General features: G+C 35.6%; 1 protein-coding gene across 11 annotated transcripts in view; it reads left to right on the top strand.

Moving 5' to 3' along the window:
- The window catches only part of LOC126355206 (rho-related BTB domain-containing protein 1), a 1,271,465-nt gene that overhangs the window by 1,215,539 nt on the left and 35,463 nt on the right, over positions 1-20,463 (top strand). For 3 of the 11 annotated variants that reach the window (XM_050005443.1, XM_050005441.1, XM_050005444.1), the window contains one exon: positions 8,796-8,819. The exons of the other annotated variants lie outside the window; for them this stretch is intronic. In XM_050005443.1, coding sequence (XP_049861400.1) covers positions 8,796-8,819 — 24 coding nt within the window. The remainder of the gene's footprint in view (positions 1-8,795; positions 8,820-20,463) is intronic. 11 annotated transcript variants of the gene reach the window in all.

Consider the following 20,463-nt stretch of genomic DNA (forward strand, 5'->3'; position numbering starts at 1 on the left):
TTTATTCAACCAAATTTGCCCAAAAAACATGTTGCCTTTCTTATTGAATACCCCCATATTTTCACAGATTGTAGTGAAATTCAGTTTTTATTCGTCTATGAACAGGTGCTATGCATACTTTTATTTTTCATCTTGTCTTTATTTTTCGTTCTGTTATTAAATTAATGAATAATTCCAAATTCTTAAATTTGCATTTATATGTTCTTGACTGTCATTATTATTGAAATACTGATAGACTTAATGCACCTGCATTCAGTTCCCCCCCCCCCCCCCCCCCCCCCCCTTTTTTCCAAAAACGTTTTATACGGGGATCAGTTACTGTCCTGAAGTGTGGCAGAAGAGGAGGAGGCCATTCTCCTATTCCTCCAAAGGAGGTTCACACACATATGTCTTGGATTTAGCTGTTGTCTTCTGTGACAGGAAAAATTATAATGTGGCGTCTTAAGATGTGATTTAGAATCCTGCATATCATCTCCATGAAAATCATGAGTCTTTATCTGTGTGTTTTCATGTTCTTACTCTCTGTTTCTGAGCAGAATATCTGGTTGTATGTAAGAAATTGCTGAAAACCACAATCAGGGTTTTCAAAATTCAATCCTAAATTTTATAATCATATGTAGTAACATGCTTCATACAATCAAAGATTGTGAAATGGTGACTTATCACTTCTAACATTAAATAAGACCAATAAACTTAATCCTAGGTTATAATACATATGTTTTTACCTCTTCAGCAGCCACTATTTTTTATGATTGTCATTAAAAATCTATGGTTGTAATGCATACTGTGTTACTTCTTCAGACAGGTAATATTATTTATGGTCATCATTAAAGAAATAATCTCCACTATAGTAGCATTTAGGCTACTTATCAGAGATTTTTCTTGGACTCCTTCAGTATTTCTTAGATTTGGGTCACACTTCCCCTTTCACATTTTATTGACAAATTCCATGCCCATGTAATATGGAGTTTTTTCAAGCAATTTTATTCTGTGGCTTGGTAACATGAACTTGCTCTATGTTTAGTCTCATTCTGATGTAAGAAGCAGTTGCCCTAAAAAAATTTATGGATTTCTCTTATTGAAAATGAGAGTCTCCATGTAAGGAATGGACATTAGATTTCACTCTCCAAATAAAGGTTTGTAGTGTTGTTTCTTTTAGTGCCCACCGTTGCTCAGATAACCTTTTTTAGTCTAAAAGCTTTGAGTAATTTACTATTCACTAATGTCAGAAAATGATGCTATGTCTAATGAATAAAACAAAATATGCTTAATATACAGTGTGCAAATGATACATCCCTCATTCTAAATAGCAGCTCAGTAGAACATTTAAGTGAAAAAATCTATTTGTAAATGAAAAGAAAACAACCTACTTGGAAATACTTGCAAAGAGAACAACAAATGAAGAGAAACTAAAAATAAGACACTGAAATTGGTTGCATGTATGTAGTAAATTAAATTAAAAATTTTTTTGCCTATGTTTTCATTAATTATGTTATAATTGAAATTGGAGATGTATACTGACATATCCATTTTCACTCTAAACAGCGATCAAAGGACGAATAAATAAATAAATAAAAGGTTGGTTTTGTACTGAACCTGGCATGTCATATCATTGATATAATACAAAAATAGCTACACTTATATTGAACCTTGTGCAACACCTAATTGTGTGTGTCTCCAGCCAGAGAGAAATTTGTTGTCAGTGTTATTTACAGTTGCTCTTTGTATCCTGTCCACTAAGTATGATGACATCCAACTCAGAGACTTTCCTAGAAAATCATAGATTGTCCGTTTTCAGTGAAGCAGGTCATGATTTACAGTATTGAAAAGCTTTTGTAAGACCACAAAAGATATCTGAAACACACATTCTATTGTTGAAACATCTGCTCACTTTAGTTGCCAATTAACTATTTGTATGTGTTGTTCTGCAACCTGTTCTGAAACCATACTGGCTATGTAAAATTATGCTCTGGGATGAATTACAATTTTCTTTCTGATTGTATACTTTTTTAAAAAAAAAAAATACTTTTGAGAAAAATGGCAACAACAAGATAGGTCCACCATTTCCAATTTCATGTTGTTTACCCTTTTGTGAATTGTCTGAAATTCTGCATATCTTAGTCAAACTGGAAAACATCCTTTGTCAAAATACTAATTGATTGATTTTTTAATTCTATTTTATTATCTATCCATGGGCAATAAATATTGTACAGATGTTGTCTAAGTGTTCACATAAATTTATTGGAAACCATTTCAAGGAAATGGAACATACAAATATGTAAATAAAAAAGTACAGAGAAAAATATATAAAGTTTTTGTATGTCCATCCTTTTGGCAGGAGGTCTCTGGGACAATGGCCGTTTACTATTGTGACAGAATAAAACACCTACAGTCATCCTTATGATTTTAATTTATTTTGTTGCAACCAGTTTCAACGCTTCAGTGCATCAGATTCAGGCCTGTATGCATAAAACAATAATGATAGCATTATAAACTTATCAATCAAGTTACATAGAAACAGATTAAAACTGAATGAGAAACAAAGACAAGACTCTACAAGTGAACTTACACTGAACATTTGACAGAACGAACAGCTACATCCATTGTCATCTATCTAAAATATACCATCATGAATTTCCACTCAATACATTGTACAATTATACTATCTATTAAAAACTTCTTTAAATCCTAGTCATGATTTTTATTGAACAGTTGGACATAAAATCCGCACAACCCTGAAATAACCAACTGTAAGACAAAATAACTATAGTAGGTGATGGACGGAAGGAAACAATACCTCACAAACAAGTAAGAAGAAGGATCATGACCTATGTGTGGTGTCAAAGTATAAAATGTGTAGTTATAGACAGATTAGGGGCATACACTATGTCATATCTATAAAATGTACATCCAAGTCATGTTACAAACTGAATGTAGGACCCACATATGTAGAACATATGAACGTAATTACGTTTTGGCTTATTTTTCTGAACTGCTTTTAGTGTCCACCTGTTTGCATTAAACCAAGAGTGGACATTCCTTAGGATTTTATCAATGATTCTTGGAAGCAGTTGCTTTGGTACACTTACTATCGCATTTCTATCATCTGTGAATAGTAGCACATTTGCTGCACCATCTTATGTGTAGATGTCATTAATATAAACCATATGGTGGCTTGTGGAGTATCTACACAAATGTAGAAACAACATGGGATCTAGAATATTGCCTTGTGGTACTCCTATTTCCGCTTTTTTGCATCTGATACTAAATTTATTTAGTGCTTGGAGCATGCTGACATCAGTCCTACAATCTGTGTACTGTTTTTCAGGTATGATTGAAATCATATTTCCCTGTCTCTGTGCTTCAACAGTTTTTCTGGTATTTTGGAAAATGCCAGAAGGAGCTGTATTGGTCAGTAGTTATGTGTCTTATACTTGTCACAATTTTCAAATAATGGCTTCACCTTTGAGATTTTCAGCCTTTCCAGAAACACTATTTCACTAAATGATAAGCTGGCTATGTGTGCCAGAGGGCCTTGCGATCTGTGGAGCCATCATTGTTCTGATAGACACTGGCACCTCATCTACTCCTCCCAACATTTTAGGTTTCCAGCTTTTTATCACTTTTAACACTTCATGTTCTTTTGTTGGCTCTACACCCAAGCTACAAGCAACTATTGAAACCATGTGAGGTGGAGCAGTGGTTAGCACACTGGACTTGCATTCAGGAGGACGACGGTTCAATCCCGCGTCCGGCCATCCTGATTTAGGTTTTCGATGATTTCCCTAAATCACTCCAGGCAAATACCAGGATGCTTCCTTTGAAAGAGCACAGCCAACTTCCTTCTCCGCCCTTCCCTAATCCAATGAGACCGATGACCTCACAGTTTGGTCTCTTCCCCCAAACAATCCAATCCAATCCAACTATTGAAATTTCTGATTTCTCTTGTTTTAATTTAGAAGTTGATGACATTGTTGCATTTATGAAATAATGTGCAATACTATCACCGACTACTTTTACTATTCTGGTTGGAATCTCATCTCAACCCATTGAGTTTAAATTTAGGGACATTATGATTTTCACAACATCAGAGCTTGAACATTAGAGAAATGATAATTTGAGCAGTTTCTTACTCTCTTATTAGGATCTGTGTTTGGTTACAGTTTATGAAGAAGTCACTTATGGATCCACATATGGCACTGGGATCTGTAACAGCTTTATTACATATCATTAGTTTAGAGGGGCATTATATCTCCATTTCACAGCCAACATGACTTCTTATAACAGACTAAACAGCTTTCTCATTTAATAAAGGTGTAGCATAAAGTCACATAGGAGGTTAGGGACCATTCTAGTAAATATGCGTAGACCTGTTGTTAAGCTGGTTAGATCACATAAAAAGTCATACAACAGGTGGAGATTTACTTTATTGATCACTGAGTAAGTTATGTGTGATGTATTTTGGAATTATTTCCATCTTCAGAAATCCATGTGCAAAGTTAGCATCTCATTTTATGTACATAACTGGTAATGCTCTTGTCCTTATGATTCCTTTACATTTGGATTTCTGAATATAGAAATAATTCTGAAATACATCAGTGATCAATAAAGTCAGTCTTCACCTGCTGTATGACTTTTTATCTCACCTAGCCAGCTTAAGTAACGATCTATGCATATTTAGCTTTACATTTTTCCTTGCATTTTAAAAGTTTCTGTTTTATGTGTCTCAATCAACACTGTTACACAAGGGAAACAGTCATTGAATCTACTCATGAGTTCAGTGGAAATTTTTTGTAATGTTCACTTACTGACTGATCACATGGTGAGGTTTAGTCGTACCTTCACATTTTCTAGAATGAAGTTGTTATATATTTTGTTGTGCAGACTGCATTTAATTTTGATAGTGATACAAATAGTGCCACATGGGTTGGTGCTCCTAAATTGTGCTTAAACTTTTCTTTTACGCTGTAGTTATAACCATTTGCAATATCATCAATACATGTTGAAGCAGTTGCTGTAACTCTTGTACATTGATCAAAATTTGGTTTTAGCCTATTTGTGGCTATCAGGTTATTTAAATCTGACACTAATTTGTCATCATTTCATGCATTTGTGTTGAATTCAGCAGATATATTTAGCTTCTTATGCAGTTTTTCAGTTTTTAATTTATGTAACAATATTTCATATTTATATGGGAATACACACAGATGTGATATATACTGATGATTAACATGTCATACTCTTTTAAGTTCTCTACAACAACTTTCAAAAGTAAGTTCTTCATTGACATGGTTAAAATTCTGTCTGATTCCATAACTTACTGAAGAATAAATTAGCATGCAAGAGTCTCCATATCCCTTAGCTGGACAAGAGATAGTAGCCAGTCTGTAGCCTGTAAGCCTATTGAGGAGCTTGATATTTTCAGTTTTAAGACAATGTTAATTTAGACTTATTGTCTTTACCTACTGTTTCATACTTTCTAACGGAATTTGCAAATCATAAAGAATGCTGGTCATTTCTTCAGATAGACCTCCAATATTCAGGTGCATAATGATATTACTGCTGCATATTTTGTCAGGTAAAGTATCTTTAAAAACAAGATAAAGAAACTTTCACCTGTGTATTGAATACTTGTTCCTGATCATTAATATTGGACCAAATGTGGTTGGAACTGGCCACTTTCCCTAGTTTTTCTGGGTGTGAGAATGTAGGATGATGGCTTTGCTTTTGCAGCTGCTTTCATGCATTATTTTGTCAACAACTTTGTTTGAATCTGATGTGAGTTTTTTCTTACCAGATTAGTATAGGTATTGTCCATGCATTGTGAGAAAGGCATTTTCATGGCTGTTGACATCCAGAAGTCTTATTTGTTTACATTTCAATACTTCCTCCCAGGCTTAACAACAGCTGGCACATTCATGATCTTTACAGCAGAGTTCGATACAAGGTTTGAAACACTGTGTACATGAATGTTACCAAAAATTTTGACTTTGATGCCATAATGTGTGTTTTGTGTTTTGTTGTTGAGAGCCAGACCAACAACTGTTAATCAGGTGTGTTGATTCTCTGGCTGCTGGACTACCTCACTGTCTTATAAACTAGCACTGTTTTGGTTTTGTAAACTTTTAGTTCTGCTCTCATCAGATCATGATTTGTAAAGTGATGAGCTCTTCATCTGTTATTTGTAGTATTGTGACAGTAAAACATTGGACTCTAATCCAGGAAGTGCTTGTTCTTATTTCTTATTAATTCATCCCAATGCCACTTTCATCATATTATTGCAGGTAAATGATGAGATAGTTTTCTAAAGAAATCCACAGCCAATTCAACCCATCATCTTTGTAAAAATTAAGCTATTGCTCCATATCTAATGATCTCATTTATGAGTAGATACAGTATCATATCATGGAAGGGTTCCAAATACAATTGGTCACATTTGCTCTCTTTTTCTGCTCATCAAGTAAGTTTCTGAATTTTTGCTAACTTACTATTAAAATATGTATTTCAAAATTACATGGGGCACAAGGTTTCTTTGGACTTTCACTAAAAACTCACCACAAGCAGTTATTCTAGAATCATTACTCTAGTAAAACATGATATGCGAAATTTAATGAACTAATTTTTTTCTAAACTATGGATTTTTTAGTCAAAGTCATGGTAATATCAGTGACTGTCATTTTATTGATCCTGTAAACTAAATTTTGTGATCTGTATGGTAAGGAAAGTTCTGACAGAATGTAAATGATTAGTAGAAGTGTAGAATCATTGACAGGCACAAAAAAGAATGGAAACTTGTGTAGCTGCACCACAGGTGTGTGTGTGTGTGTGTGTGTGTGTGTGTGTGTGTGTGTGTGTGTGTGGTTGCTAGTTTATTACTGCATTTGTCCAAAAAGCTTGCAAGTTTTTTTTAGTGTGCCGGTTGACAGCTTAATGGTTCCACTATTTGGTGAGTGGTCTCATTTACTCCTAATTCTTTTATATATCTGTGTGCTCGCAAAATAGGCAAGTCATTTTGGCTATAAGCTTGGAAATACATGTATACAGCCTTTACAGTAGTCACACAGTTATATATAACACACAATACTGTTCATCATATTTAGAATACATGACACTGCACTTTAAAACCTGCCTGATCTATGTAGGCTGTGTAAACTGTATATGATGACATACATTATTATTCTTAATTGTGTGTCATTGCTAGTGCACTTCCTCGTAGAGTCACACATAAATTTTATTACTCGCTAAATGAATAAGTAATTTCATCTTCTTCAACTTATTTGCCCTTATACTCTATCAGATTATAGAATTCTTTTTATATCAGCAATTTTTTCAAGATTGTAGAGAAACTCTTCTAAGTTTTGAGACTTTGTAGATTTCTTGGGAGTGTTTACATTAACTTAATTCCAAAATATCAAGACCCGTTTGCAAATATTTGTAGCCTATGTGAAAGGCACCACAATAGTGTTAATTTGTGGTATCTCATAATGCAGTCACTGTGGTCCTGAATAAGTATAGTGGTTGAAAAATTAATGTTTTAAGATGCTTAAAAGAATTTCTACAAGATTCCTTGCATGTCTCTTTCCATATAATCCAAAAGAATTTCATTTGTAGTGAAAAGTCCACCTGCTTAGCTGAGTGGTAACATGCTTGCCTACCAAGCAGTGGGCCCGGGTTCAATTTCCAGCCAGGTTGGAGGTTTTCTCCACTCATGTTCTGGGTGTTGCTCTGTCCTCGTCATCATTTCATCATCACCAACGTGCAAATTGCCCGTTGTGGCATCACCTGAAATAAGACTTACACCTGGCAGCTGAACTTTCCTGGACAGGGCCTCCTGGCCAACAATGTCACACAATCATTTCAATAGTTTTGTAGCGAAAAAATTCTTTTCATCCTTTTGATGTGGAGCTCCCCAACACTGTGAATCCATATTACACATGTAGTTCAAAACAGCTATATTACATACGTAATTCAAAACAACTATGATAGACAGCGCACAAAAGCTCTTGATATTCATACTGAGGTCATTGTCTAATTATAGATATCACTACGATTGACCTATTGGAAACATTGTTAACTTTTGTTTCAATTTTAGCTCACTCATGTTTGTTATAGTTAGTACTTAAATCAAATTACTTTGTGCAGTTCTCCCTCATCCAAAAATAGGGCCACGTCTTGTTCTTGTTGTTTTTTTTTCTTGGAAACAATGTATATAGGTCTTTTTTAGATTAATAAGTTTGTTTTCCATGGGCCATCATTTGTATGAGCAATCATATAAATTTGAATGAAACCATTCATTTCTTACTAACAGCAGCAGCAGCAGCACCACCACCAACAACAACAACAACAATAGTAACAATAATAGTATTAATAACACAAGTAAAATGACAGTACTAATAACAAAAGTATTAAATATTATGCTTTCCTTATAAAAAGACTGAACATGTGGATGTTTTGTCTAAATACCCAAAACTGTTAAAATTTCTCCATTCTGAAGGGAAGAAACAGTGATGAAAATATATATACATTGCTAAAATTATGATTGTTCTGTTTGTTGACTGCTATGTGTTGCATCATGAAAATATAAACTTTATAACAAACATGTACATCTGCACAATGTAGCCATGCAGTTGGTGAAGTTTGCGAGTGATTAGCATATATAGATAAAATAACTTTCTTTTGCTTGCTGCATCTATCCTATCATCAATGTACTAAAAGATGCTACATTTAACTCCCCTGCCTATCTTCTCTCTCTCATCTGTATCCTTGCACTGTATCCTGTGGCTCTTGTGTTTCAGACTGTGCCACTAGGACTCTTGTTGGTAAATCATCTCACCTTGTTATTACTGTAGCAGTATTAAATGTTTGTTTTGTGATGAAATGTGGGTAGCAATAAGCATCTTATCTTGCTTGTGTTTATTGTTGTTTTTGCAGCAATCATTTCTATTGTCCTTGCAGCTAAACTGTTTTATGTGATGTCAAGTGTTCTTGGCATACTAAAATCAATAACAGGGTGGTTTCTGGTTGTTCTGCCAGATGATATTACAGAATACAAAGAATACTTTAGCAGTGTGTGTGTGTGTGTGTGTGTGTGTGTGTAGTGAAAAAGAAAAAGAATGAGAAAGAAAGCAGGCACATGTGTCCTGGATCTTCACAAGCAGGCACATGTGTCCTGGATCTTCACAATATCGATCAATGAAAATAAAACAAAAAGTAGTGGGATTATTATATCGTGATAGCAAGAGCTCCATTTCAAAGCATTAGTACTAGCTGTTGACTTTAAAGAAGAGGTAAGAAAAGTTTCTATCTGATCAGCTGAAATCATTATCCTGATCTAATAAATTTTTCTCTGTGAAATTTCCCAAGAACTCTTTCACAATGTAAGCAGACTTTTAGTAAGTTTTTGCTTGGGTAACAGTTTCACTGCATCATAGTCAATGGCATGCCCAAAAGCATATGATATGGTGGAATGATGAGCTTACTGAGCTGAAGAAGTCACTTATCACTTTGTTTATTGTACTACTGTTTTATTATGCAGGCTGATGTATCTCATATCATATTGATTAGGGATGTGATAAGCATCTGGTCTGTAAAAGCCCAAAGCATTTTTGATTTGTTGGAGCAAGGCACAGATCTTGGTTGGAGGACAGAAGATACTTTTGTATGATACATATGTTTGCTGATATGTTGACAGCACAGGATGAGTATGCAAAATTTTGTCTTCTCCTACTCATTCATTTCCTTCTTATTCTGTACTCACTCTCTTAGGAAATATGTGTAACTTGATATTTTGTATAGCCATTCTTACTTGGTCATTTCTGGAGAAAACTGTTCTCAGCTGGGATAATTTGATGGTGAACTCCTTCTGTTGGCTTGTGCACTGTGAATTGGCACCTCAGTATGCCATTGCATCCAGATTGGTGGTAACAACTGGATGCAAACAAATACTATTGTTGTATGTCAGTTTGTACTAGTTGTTTCCCCTTTGGTGTCCAGGAAAAATAATTGATGGTGCTTTTCCATGTCCATAGTTAAATTATTACTTTAATTCAGAGAGTCCAGACAACAGAGGGAAATCTGTAGCATAAGTTGTTTCTATAATATGAATTTATCTCATACACGTTTTAAAAACAAAATTGCCTGCAGTACTGTTAATAATGCAGCATTTTCTTCAGAGTACACTACAAAGAGATTACTGACAAACAAAGAGACAGGTCTTCTTTTGTTGACAGTATCTGTTTCTAGTACACCCCACTGAACAGAAAGTGTGTTTCTAGTCAACTCAAGTATGAAGTATTCCACCATACAACTCTCAATTTTTCAGTGACTGCTTATGTCAACTCATTTAATAGAATCCACGTGAATATTAAGACTGCATTAAAACTCCCTATACCAAATGAGGTGGCACAGCAGTGAGACACTGGACTCACATTCAGGAGGAAAATTGTTCAAATTTCTGTAGAACTATCTGGATTTATTTTTTCTGCAGTTTCCATAAATTGCTCAAGGCAGATACCAGGCTGGTTCCTTTGGAAAGAATGTGGCCTATTTCTTTCCCCATCCATCCCCAGTTTGATCTCTAATAGCTTTGTCAGTGTGGCTTGGTGGCTCAGTGCCAGATTATGGATCCAAAGGTCTTGGGTTTAATCCCTGGATAGTGTAGCATTTTTATGTGTCACCTCTGACAATGTCTGTTAATGTAAAGAATTCTGAGTTGCACTGTTGTTTGGAATCCATGTTAAACTGTAGGTCCCTCTAAAACAGGTTGGTAGATCAGTTCAGAGATTGGAAGAAGGCAAAGACATACCATCTCTAATTGGACCACTATTAGTGAAATGCTGTAGTGTTCAAACCAGCCATCATGTTGATGACAGCTTTACCTATTTTTTACTGTTGATAGGATGTAGAGGTCCTAATCTTTCTTTATCCTCAAAATCCCTTGGAACCAATGTCACTAAAGGGAAACTACTTTAAAGTCTATATAGAATTTTGTAAATCTTCCTCATAATTCCCTATAAATTCCTAATAGTGTCCTTAAGTGTGTTGGCAGTTTCATGTGGCTGCACTGATGTTACTGAACAGGACAGGAAAGTATTTTTTCCCTACGCCTCTCAGACAAAATGGTGCATTACATTTTACAGTACCTACTTGTTGCATTACATTTTATTCCAAGATAACATTGATTTTGAGGCAAATTTTGCATTTCTGAGATGTATCGAACAGTGTAAAAACACATTGGCACTACTCATATCAGCTAACATGGCAGTCATTTCCATATACTCTCCAAAAATGTGTAGCGGATTGCCAATCGTATATTGAGTTCCATTTGGTTAGATAATGATGGCAGAATAGTTGGTTGCCAAAATTTATATGGCTTTATAGCAGAAAACCCAGAAACCATCCAGATATACTATTTCTGATGCAGTTTTTATTTCTACACTGTCCAGAATTGTTGTATATTGTATATAGTAATTTAATTTATGTGTTTTCCCTTTATGCTTTTTACTGTACTTAGCTCTGTTAATTTTCAATATGCAAAGATGATAGTATTGCTAATTGTTGTTTTGCCATGTGTAGCAGTTATGTGGCATGCCATACTAGAAAAAACTGTTAAATTTAATATTTTTGTAGGTTCCTATACAATTATTTTCTGTTTGTTCACAACATTTTGTACATTTCTCTCAAATTTAACAAAAACATGTATGATGTACCTTACAGTATACATTTATGAACTACTTTTATTTGTATGTTAAGTAAAAATTTATACTTGTTCATTCTTAATCATAATGACCTATGATTCAATATGATTTTTTTTATAATGACTTTCAAACATTTTTGCTGTCAAGATAGGAAACTATATTCTACAGTCAACAGATTGGCATAGGTGTTTCATTCTGCACCCATATGAAAATGGTATGAATGATATAAGAGCTAAATACTATGTACCCTGATACCAGTCTGTACTGAAATATTTAAAAAAGAATTAAATCACTGTATGGAATCACTAATAATTCACATGAATGGATAAAGTCAGTGCCATTCATTAGTCTCTCCACATGCTCAGCTCCCATTCCTTCATTTTTTAATTTTTTGTATTGGTTTGATGGTGGATGAAAATACCTTACTAAAATAGTAATATCAAAGCTCTATGGCCATGTTTAATTAGTTAAGACTTCTGATGGTCCACTTACAAAATTACATATAATTCTAAATAAATCTTACTGCATTAAACAAAATGCTATTTACCTTGACCTATGTGCCAGTCTATCTGGTTGAATTAAGGTTTATTCATCTTTTATACTCGTCAGCTGCTGACACATGCTGAGAGAAAGTACTTGGTATTAGAATATCGAAAATTAAAGAGATCTTTGGAGAAAAGAGGACCACTTGTATGAATATTAAGAGCTCAGATGGAAACACAGTTCTAAGCAAAGAAGGGAAAGCAGAAAGGTGGAAGGAGTATATAGAAGGTCTATACAAGGGCGATGTACTTGAGGACAATATTATGGAAATGGAAGAGAATGTAGATGAAGATAAAATGGGAGATACGATACTGCGTGAAGAGTTTGACAGAGCACTGAAAGACCTGAGTCGAAAGAAGGCCCCTGGAGTAGACAGCATTCCATTGGAACTACTGAGGGCCTTGGGAGAGCCAGTCCTGACAAAACTCTACCATCTGGTGAGCAAGATGTATGAGACAGGCGAAATACCCTCAGACTTCAAGAAGAATATAATAATTCCAAACCCAAAGAAAGCAGGTGTTGACAGATGTGAAAATTACCAAACTATCAGTTTAATAAGTCACAGCTGCAAAATACTAATGCGAGTTCTTTACAGACGAATGGAAAAACTAGTAGAAGCCGACCTCGGGGAAGATCAGTTTGGATTCCGTAGAAATGTTGGAACACGTGAGGCAATACTGACCCTACGACTTATCTTAGAAGCTAGATTAAGGAAGGGCAAACCTACGTTTCTAGCATTTGTAGACTTAGAGAAAGCTTTTGACAATGATGACTGGAATACTCTCTTTCAAATTCTGAAGGTGGCAGGGGTAAAATACAGGGAGCGAAAGGATATTTACAATTTGTACAGAAACCAAATGGCAGTTATAAGAGTCGAGGGACATGAAAGGGAAGCAGTGGTTGGGAAGGGAGTGAGACAGGGCTGTAGTCTATCCCCAATGTTATTCAATCTGTATATTGAGCAAGCAGTGAAGGAAACAAAAGAAAAATTCGGAGTAGGTATTAAAGTCCATGGAGATGAAATAAAAACTTTGAGGTTTGCCGATGACATCGCAATTCTGTCAGAGACAGCAAAGGACTTGGAAGAGCAGTTGAACAGAATGGATAGTGTCTTGAAAGGAGGATATAAGATGACCATCAACAAAAGCAAAACGAGGATAATGGAATGTAGTCGAATAAAGTCGGGTGATGCTGAGGGAATTAGATTCGGAAGTGAGACACTTAAAGTAGTAAAGGAGTTTTGCTATTTGGGGAGCAAAATAACTGATGATGGTCGAAGTAGAGAGGATATAAAATGTAGACTGGAATTGGAAAGGAAAGCGTTTCTGAAGAAGAGAAGTTTATTAACATCAAGAATAGATTTAAGTGTCAGGAAGTCATTTCTGAAAGTATTTGTATGGAACGTAGCCATGTATGGAAGTGAATCATGGACGATAACTAGTTTGGACAAGAAGAGAATAGAAACTTTCAAAATGTGGTGCTACAGAAGAATGCTGAAGATTAGATGGGTAGATCACATAACTAATGAGGAAGTATTGAATCGGATTGGGGAGAAGAGAAGTTTGTGGCACAAGTTTACCAGAAGAAGGTATCGGTTGCTAGGACATGTTCTGAGGCATCAAGGGATCACCAATTTAGTATTGGAGGGCAGCGTGGAGGGTAAAAATCGTAGAGGGAGACCAAGAGATGACTACACTAAGCAAATTCAGAAGGATGTAGGTTGCAGTAGGTACTGGGAGATGAAGAAGCTTGCACAGGATAGAGTAGCATGGAGAGCTGCATCAAACCAGTTTCAGGACTGAAGACCACAACAACAACATTAGAATATCTGTTCCCAAGTCTTCACAATGTGGTTGCAGGTGCTAAACCATGAAATATCATATTTTCTAATGACTTAATAAAATCCAAACAAAAAAAATATGAAATGCAAATCCATGGTTGGCAGTTCATAAATCCATTGTACGGTACCTATGTCTGAATGACTAAGTAAAACATAAATAATGGGTTGTTGAGATGTTGAATGGTCAATAGGCACATAAACAAGACTGAAAACCAAATGCTTGCACTCTGTTCAGTTCAATTCTATTTATTTAGCAACCTTGTATCTCATCACATACAATGATATAGGATTTGTTATACAAGTTATTACATAGATAACAGTACATCAATTTTGTAATTTATGTCTCACATCTCACTGTCAAGGAACATTGAGCATGTACATAGAAGAGTAGTGCAACTTATTTGACATGTGGGAGAACATCAGAGCTAGTGCTGTAAGCATTCATTATTTCCAGGTTATGTTTTTTTTGTGTGTAGTCATCAAGTGATGACTTCTTCAAATGTCATATAATACATATCGCATTTGTATAAAAAGGTATATTATGTATCATATTAATCTGTAGAGGTTAATCAATAATATAATAAATAATTATAAGTGCTTTAACAGAGTGGACTGAATAGGAAGGTAGTAGGTCCCTTGGTTATTTGCAAATATTTTTGTGTGCTTCTAACTTAACAATTATCATTGTCCAACACAAGTTATTTCACTCTCTGCAGCTGACTTTATTGCTTCTTTCATCCTTTACAAAAGTCTACATTCTATAATAGCTTGCAGTTTTTGCTGACAGGTTCAATTTGGTTTTGTAACCTAGAGCAGGGACTAGAAGGCTTTACAATTCTTTCTGTGAATTCAGGCACTTATTTACAAGAAAATATTTTAATTTTGCTGTAAATACATTTCCAATATTTGCTATTAGGGTTTCCTGGAGTTTATTGTGTCACATTAAGCCACTGATACATGGGCTGTGCTCTGTTACTTTTAATATTGTTCATTCTGTTTTGTAACTGTATTGTTAAGTATTTCACTCTGATGATTACAAAAAAGTGGTAAACCTTTAAACACATGAGGAGTATTCTGTGAAATATTTATTTTTGATAAGAGCATCATGACAGATCTCCTTGTACCCCAGCCCTTGTATCAGCTCTCTTTTGTATCACTAATGTTCCATTCAGGCACATTTCAGCAGCACAACCTCACAGTTCTGTCCCACAGTTTATAAATGGGAAAACTGCTCCATAGTATACTGTTTTCAGAGTTTTATTACATAATTTTGTGGACAACTGGTTCAATAAGTACCAGACGGTTATAATTAAACTGACAGTGTTCCCAGTGTTGCAACACAGGCTGTGTACACCACAGTAAGCTGAAACATTGTAGGTACTACCCAGCCATGATATTATTGCACTTGGTCTCTTGTGGCCATTATTGGATACAGTGGTAACTAAGGAAAATGCATTGCACTCTGGATGATTTCAAGACAACTATGCATGTGGTATCAAGTGTTTCAGCATGTCATCACAAAATACTATGATAAAAACTCAAGATAAACAGACTGAAGTGCTCTAACTCTGAAGTGCAACAATATTGTGGTCAACTAATATGTTCATTAATCAGTGCATTCAAGGAGAACGCAGAAAAAAAAAAATGAAAAAAAAAATTCTGCCACCATGTGAAAATGTGGCACTGTAAACAGTTAGAATGTGGGTGCAGGAAAGAGGGAGGAATAACAAGCATATGTTTATTAGGGTATAGTCACAAATTACCACGTTTTGAATATGGTCTCATGATTGAACGACATGCTGGATCCATAACATGGCATGGTTGATAGTTATTTGCAGCATATGTGGTGCAATCAGAGAGATAAGTCATTGTATACTATCCTTCAGATCAGGAAGAATCCGGGTGCATTACTGATAGACACAATGTTTCAAATATCACCACAACCAGAAGCTGTATGGATTTATGTCAGGGGATCTGGAAGGCCACACATCTTCAAATTGCCCAGAGATGGTGCGGTCATTACCAGATGTTTCTTGAAGCAAATCTTTCACCTGGAAAGTGAAATGTGGTACCACCCCATCCCATATTACATTAAATTGGTGGTGTGGACACAGTTGTATTCTTTCAAATCTGGAATCATGTGTTGCACAAGGCATGCAAGTGTCACTGTGCACCTAATAGGACCACAAGATGTCATATCTGTTTAAAAAAAAAAACAACTGAGAATCAATGTGCTTGTGAAACCAAACCACACAGTCACATAATCTGGGTGCAGTCTATGTTTCTGCACAGCATGTGGAATGTAACAGTTCTGTATTTGTGGCATCATGCAGAGTAAAATGTGCCTTGTCCATCCAAAGAATGTTACCTGACCACATGTCATCCATTTCCATGTACTCCAAAAAATGAAGTGCAAAGTCACAGTATTGCAGACTACTGTGGGCCTTTTTTATCTGTAGACAGTGGCCCACAAATATATCCTATACATCTGTGACATGAGCCACCTTCTTTGGAATCCAGTTACTATGATTTTGCCTTAGGGTCTTTTAGGTCCTGGTTACTAAAATATTTAATCACTTCCAATGCCCCATGGGTTGAACCATGTCTGTCTCTCACTGTTGTCATAAAATAGTAGGAATGTGCCATCAGCATACATAATTATATGGGAGTTAAAAGATTGTACATCTTTTATATACAAGAGAAAAGGAATTGGCCTCAGTATTAAACCTCACGGCATGCCTTGCACTATAGTTTGTCTATAGCCTGGATGTTGATTTTTATCACCACATTTTGATAATATATACCTGTGCATAATTTTCTTTTGGTTTTGGTAAGTTGACAGGAGATCAAGAGATTTGTACCTGATACTGCATAATTTCAGTTTCTGTAGGAGCAGCACACCATTGACCAGATGATATGTCTTTGTAAGATCTAGAAATATGCCCACATCATTGTGCAAAAACTCTGTGACAACTGTACTGGTGTTGAGATTATTTCAAAATCCATGTTGAGTTTCTGCAATGAGATTGTTTTAGTAAAAAAAGACACTATCTGCAATAGCATCACTGGTTGAAGAAGAATCATTGTGAACATGGGAATCAATGATACTGATCTGTAGTTTTATGTTTCCTACTTTGTATTGGTCTGAAAATGCTCCTTTTAATTGCATTGGGATGTCTATGAAAAGATATGACAGTACATGATGTAATAAAAAGCATTTGCTGCAGTGCTTTTCCCATTGATATGTTAAATGTATATGAGCCACTAAGAGCACCAAAAGACATATCAAACACCCTGCAACACTCTCTGTCTCAAAATATTTGTAGTCTACAGTTACAGACTTTTTGTAGCTAAGCACATGCTCAATAAAAAGAAAAAAAATTCATAATTCACATATTACTTGGCACTGAAGGTTAGTTAAAGTTCATAACTAAGATTTTTTTAACAAACTGAAGTGCGTGAAGTGAGGGTCTATAACAGAAAACTAATATATTGCATTTTATACACTAGATGAGGAGCTTACAGCGGGTAATAATAATAGAATTAAAACTGTGTGGATAGTATTTGGCAAGAAGAAAGGTTTTTAATTTGAATATGCTAAGTGTGTGCATGTCAACAGTATTAAGAATTGTTTTTATTTATTTATTGGTAGTTACAGAAATGGTGACTGTTGTGAATACATTTAAACCACATTTAAGAACAAAGGTAGGTTTGGGACATGTCTTGTAATATTTGTGATTGGATTTACTACTTTTTGTCAAACATTGCTAAGGTTCCTAAAATGTACATAGTGTCATGAACATACACGGGTGTAATGGTACTGGTGCTCATAAGAGGTTCGACAAACAGGGACATAAAGAATGCATACAAATAAGACTGAGAGAACAGATGAAGGCTTGTTTTGTTTACCAGAGGCTGTTGTAGAGTGTCAAAAATTTGAATAACAGATATGTAGTCTCATGAAAAGCAGTCCAAAGTGTGTATCTTCTGATACACACTTTTAAGTAATAGGACAGCATAGATTCAGAGGGAGATCTGCTTCAAGACCACGTAATATATGCCCTATGGAAAGAGATAATCTCTTCAATATTGCTGACTCTAAATTTCGTCTGTGCTACAAGTGGCAGTTGTTAATACTACCCCCCTCCCCCCCCCCCCCCCCTCTGCTTCCCCCCACACAAACTCATATTTTGTTCATTGTGGCTAACATGTTTTCATTAACAAGAAAAGCATTTTACTTATCCTACTTCTAGGATGATTGAGAATGCTGTTGATTAATAGTATAACATTTCCATGTCTGTGTTTGTTTCATTACTCACAAAACAGAATATACCTTTAGGAAATCCTGAATTATATGAATATTAATACAGCATTATTTTAGAAATGCAATCTGTTATCACTACATGGACAATAGAAACTGCTGGACATTGAGTGAATAGAAACAGTCCACTTCAGCAAACAATGAGTTTTTAAAATAGAATGCTTATTATTATTATTACTGTTATTATTATTTATCATATGGGTGTACATATACAATTCATAGCAGTTTTTTACACAGTTAAGTATGAAATGAATATCAAAGAGCTCTAGTCTTGATTGACCTTACAGGTTGATGTCAAAGGAGTCTATCTCTTCCATTGTTGTTTTGGAGAGGCATTGATGACATGCTTCCAGCTTCCACTGCAACATCTCGTGGGACATTCCTGTACGATGCAGTCAGTGGTCTGCTCTGAAGTTCCACAGTCACACAGTCCCCATTTATACATAAAGGATTTAGTTCACTCTGGATCCTGTTTAGCTGACACCAGGTTCTTCTAGGCAGATGCAAATCTGAAATCTGATACACTTATGGGGTCTTTGAGGCCACGAAAGTGTTTGCTGGTGTTTTTTTCATGTCTACTTTCACACGTCTTCAGCCTTCAGTGCCTGGATCTCAGGAACTGTCCACAATGGTTTCCTTTACTTGAGAGACATTCTGGGTGAACTGAGAACAATTTCCCAGGCAGGCAATCCTTTCCCCTTCAAGGCTCACTGTGCTTGTCATCTGAGATCTGGGGAAGCAACATTACTGAGAGCAGGCAGCCAAGGTTAAGGAATTGATCTTGATCGCAAAGTACCCATTGTGATTCTCATGGTATTATTCAATGAACATCAGCGTTACTGACATGCATACTCTTGTACCATACTGGTGTGCAATATTCAACCACAGATTACACAAGGGACAAGGCCACTGTGTAGAGAGTGTCAGTTTGAGCCCCCCAAGAAGTTCCAGCTAGTTTCCAGATAATTTTGTTCCAGTTCTTTAACTTTTCTGCAAGTGATGTGAGGCGAGTCCTGAATGATAGTGAACAATCCACTGAATTCCAAGATTATTAAGGTGAAGGTTGTCCTTAACCATTTTGTTGCAGAAGGTGACTTTTAGTGGCTGGTTTGCTAAGCTGTTGTTGAGATGGAAAGCTATAACTTAAGTTTTTGTAAGGTTAGGACACAATCTGCAATTCCTGTAATAACCACAAGGTAGTCTCCGGTCTTGTCTGAGCACATTTTCTCCCTTCTCTAGGTGTTTGCTTTGGAATGAAATGGCAGTATAATTTGCATAGCAGAACTTCTCAGATACAGTTTATGGTGTGTCATTTATAACAGGCTGAACAACAGTGGGGCCAGCACAGATACTTGTGGAAGACTGTTCTTCATTGTATATGACTTGCTTGTTTTGTCATGAAGGCAGACTCAGAAATACCGGTTTTTTCAATGTATTGAACATCAGTTCTGTTAGCCTTATGCAAGATACAATTTGCTTTAACTTTGACATTAGTCCATCTAACCACATTGTATTATAAGCAGCAGTTAGGGCCCACGAATACTACTGATGTTTTTAGTTCTTTCTGGAAACCAGCTTCAATTTAAGTTGGAGCCCCATTACTTGCTCCCAGCAGCTACTGCTTTGCCTGAAAACTGCTTGGTAGAAGAATGCTGCTCCCATAGGATGGATTGTGACTGTTAAGTTACAGATTCAGATTCTGTTCAGTTAGGCTGTCATATGTTATGCATTTTTAATGTGAAATACAATTCACAGGTACAAAACTTTTTCTAAAGCTTATGTTGGATTTTCATATTTGAATTTCTGTGTAGTGAGTTCTTTGTGCCCTAAAAGGATACATTTGGATTGGTTAATATCTCCATTTAATTTTGTTTCATTTTTGCTTTGTATTGTGTAATTTGTAACAAATTGTTCACTAAGTCAACATGCAGTAGTTTTTTCAGTGCCAAGACTATAAACCTTGCTGCAAGTTTATTTCTGCTGCATTTGTCACAAGTCTTTGAAATACCCTTCAGTTTGTTCACAGTAACTCAGCTAAGGTTATTAATTAATTGGTGTACATA

The sequence above is a fragment of the Schistocerca gregaria genome, chromosome 3 (genome assembly GCF_023897955.1).
Source record: "Schistocerca gregaria isolate iqSchGreg1 chromosome 3, iqSchGreg1.2, whole genome shotgun sequence".
Classification (NCBI taxonomy): Eukaryota; Metazoa; Arthropoda; class Insecta; order Orthoptera; family Acrididae; genus Schistocerca; species Schistocerca gregaria.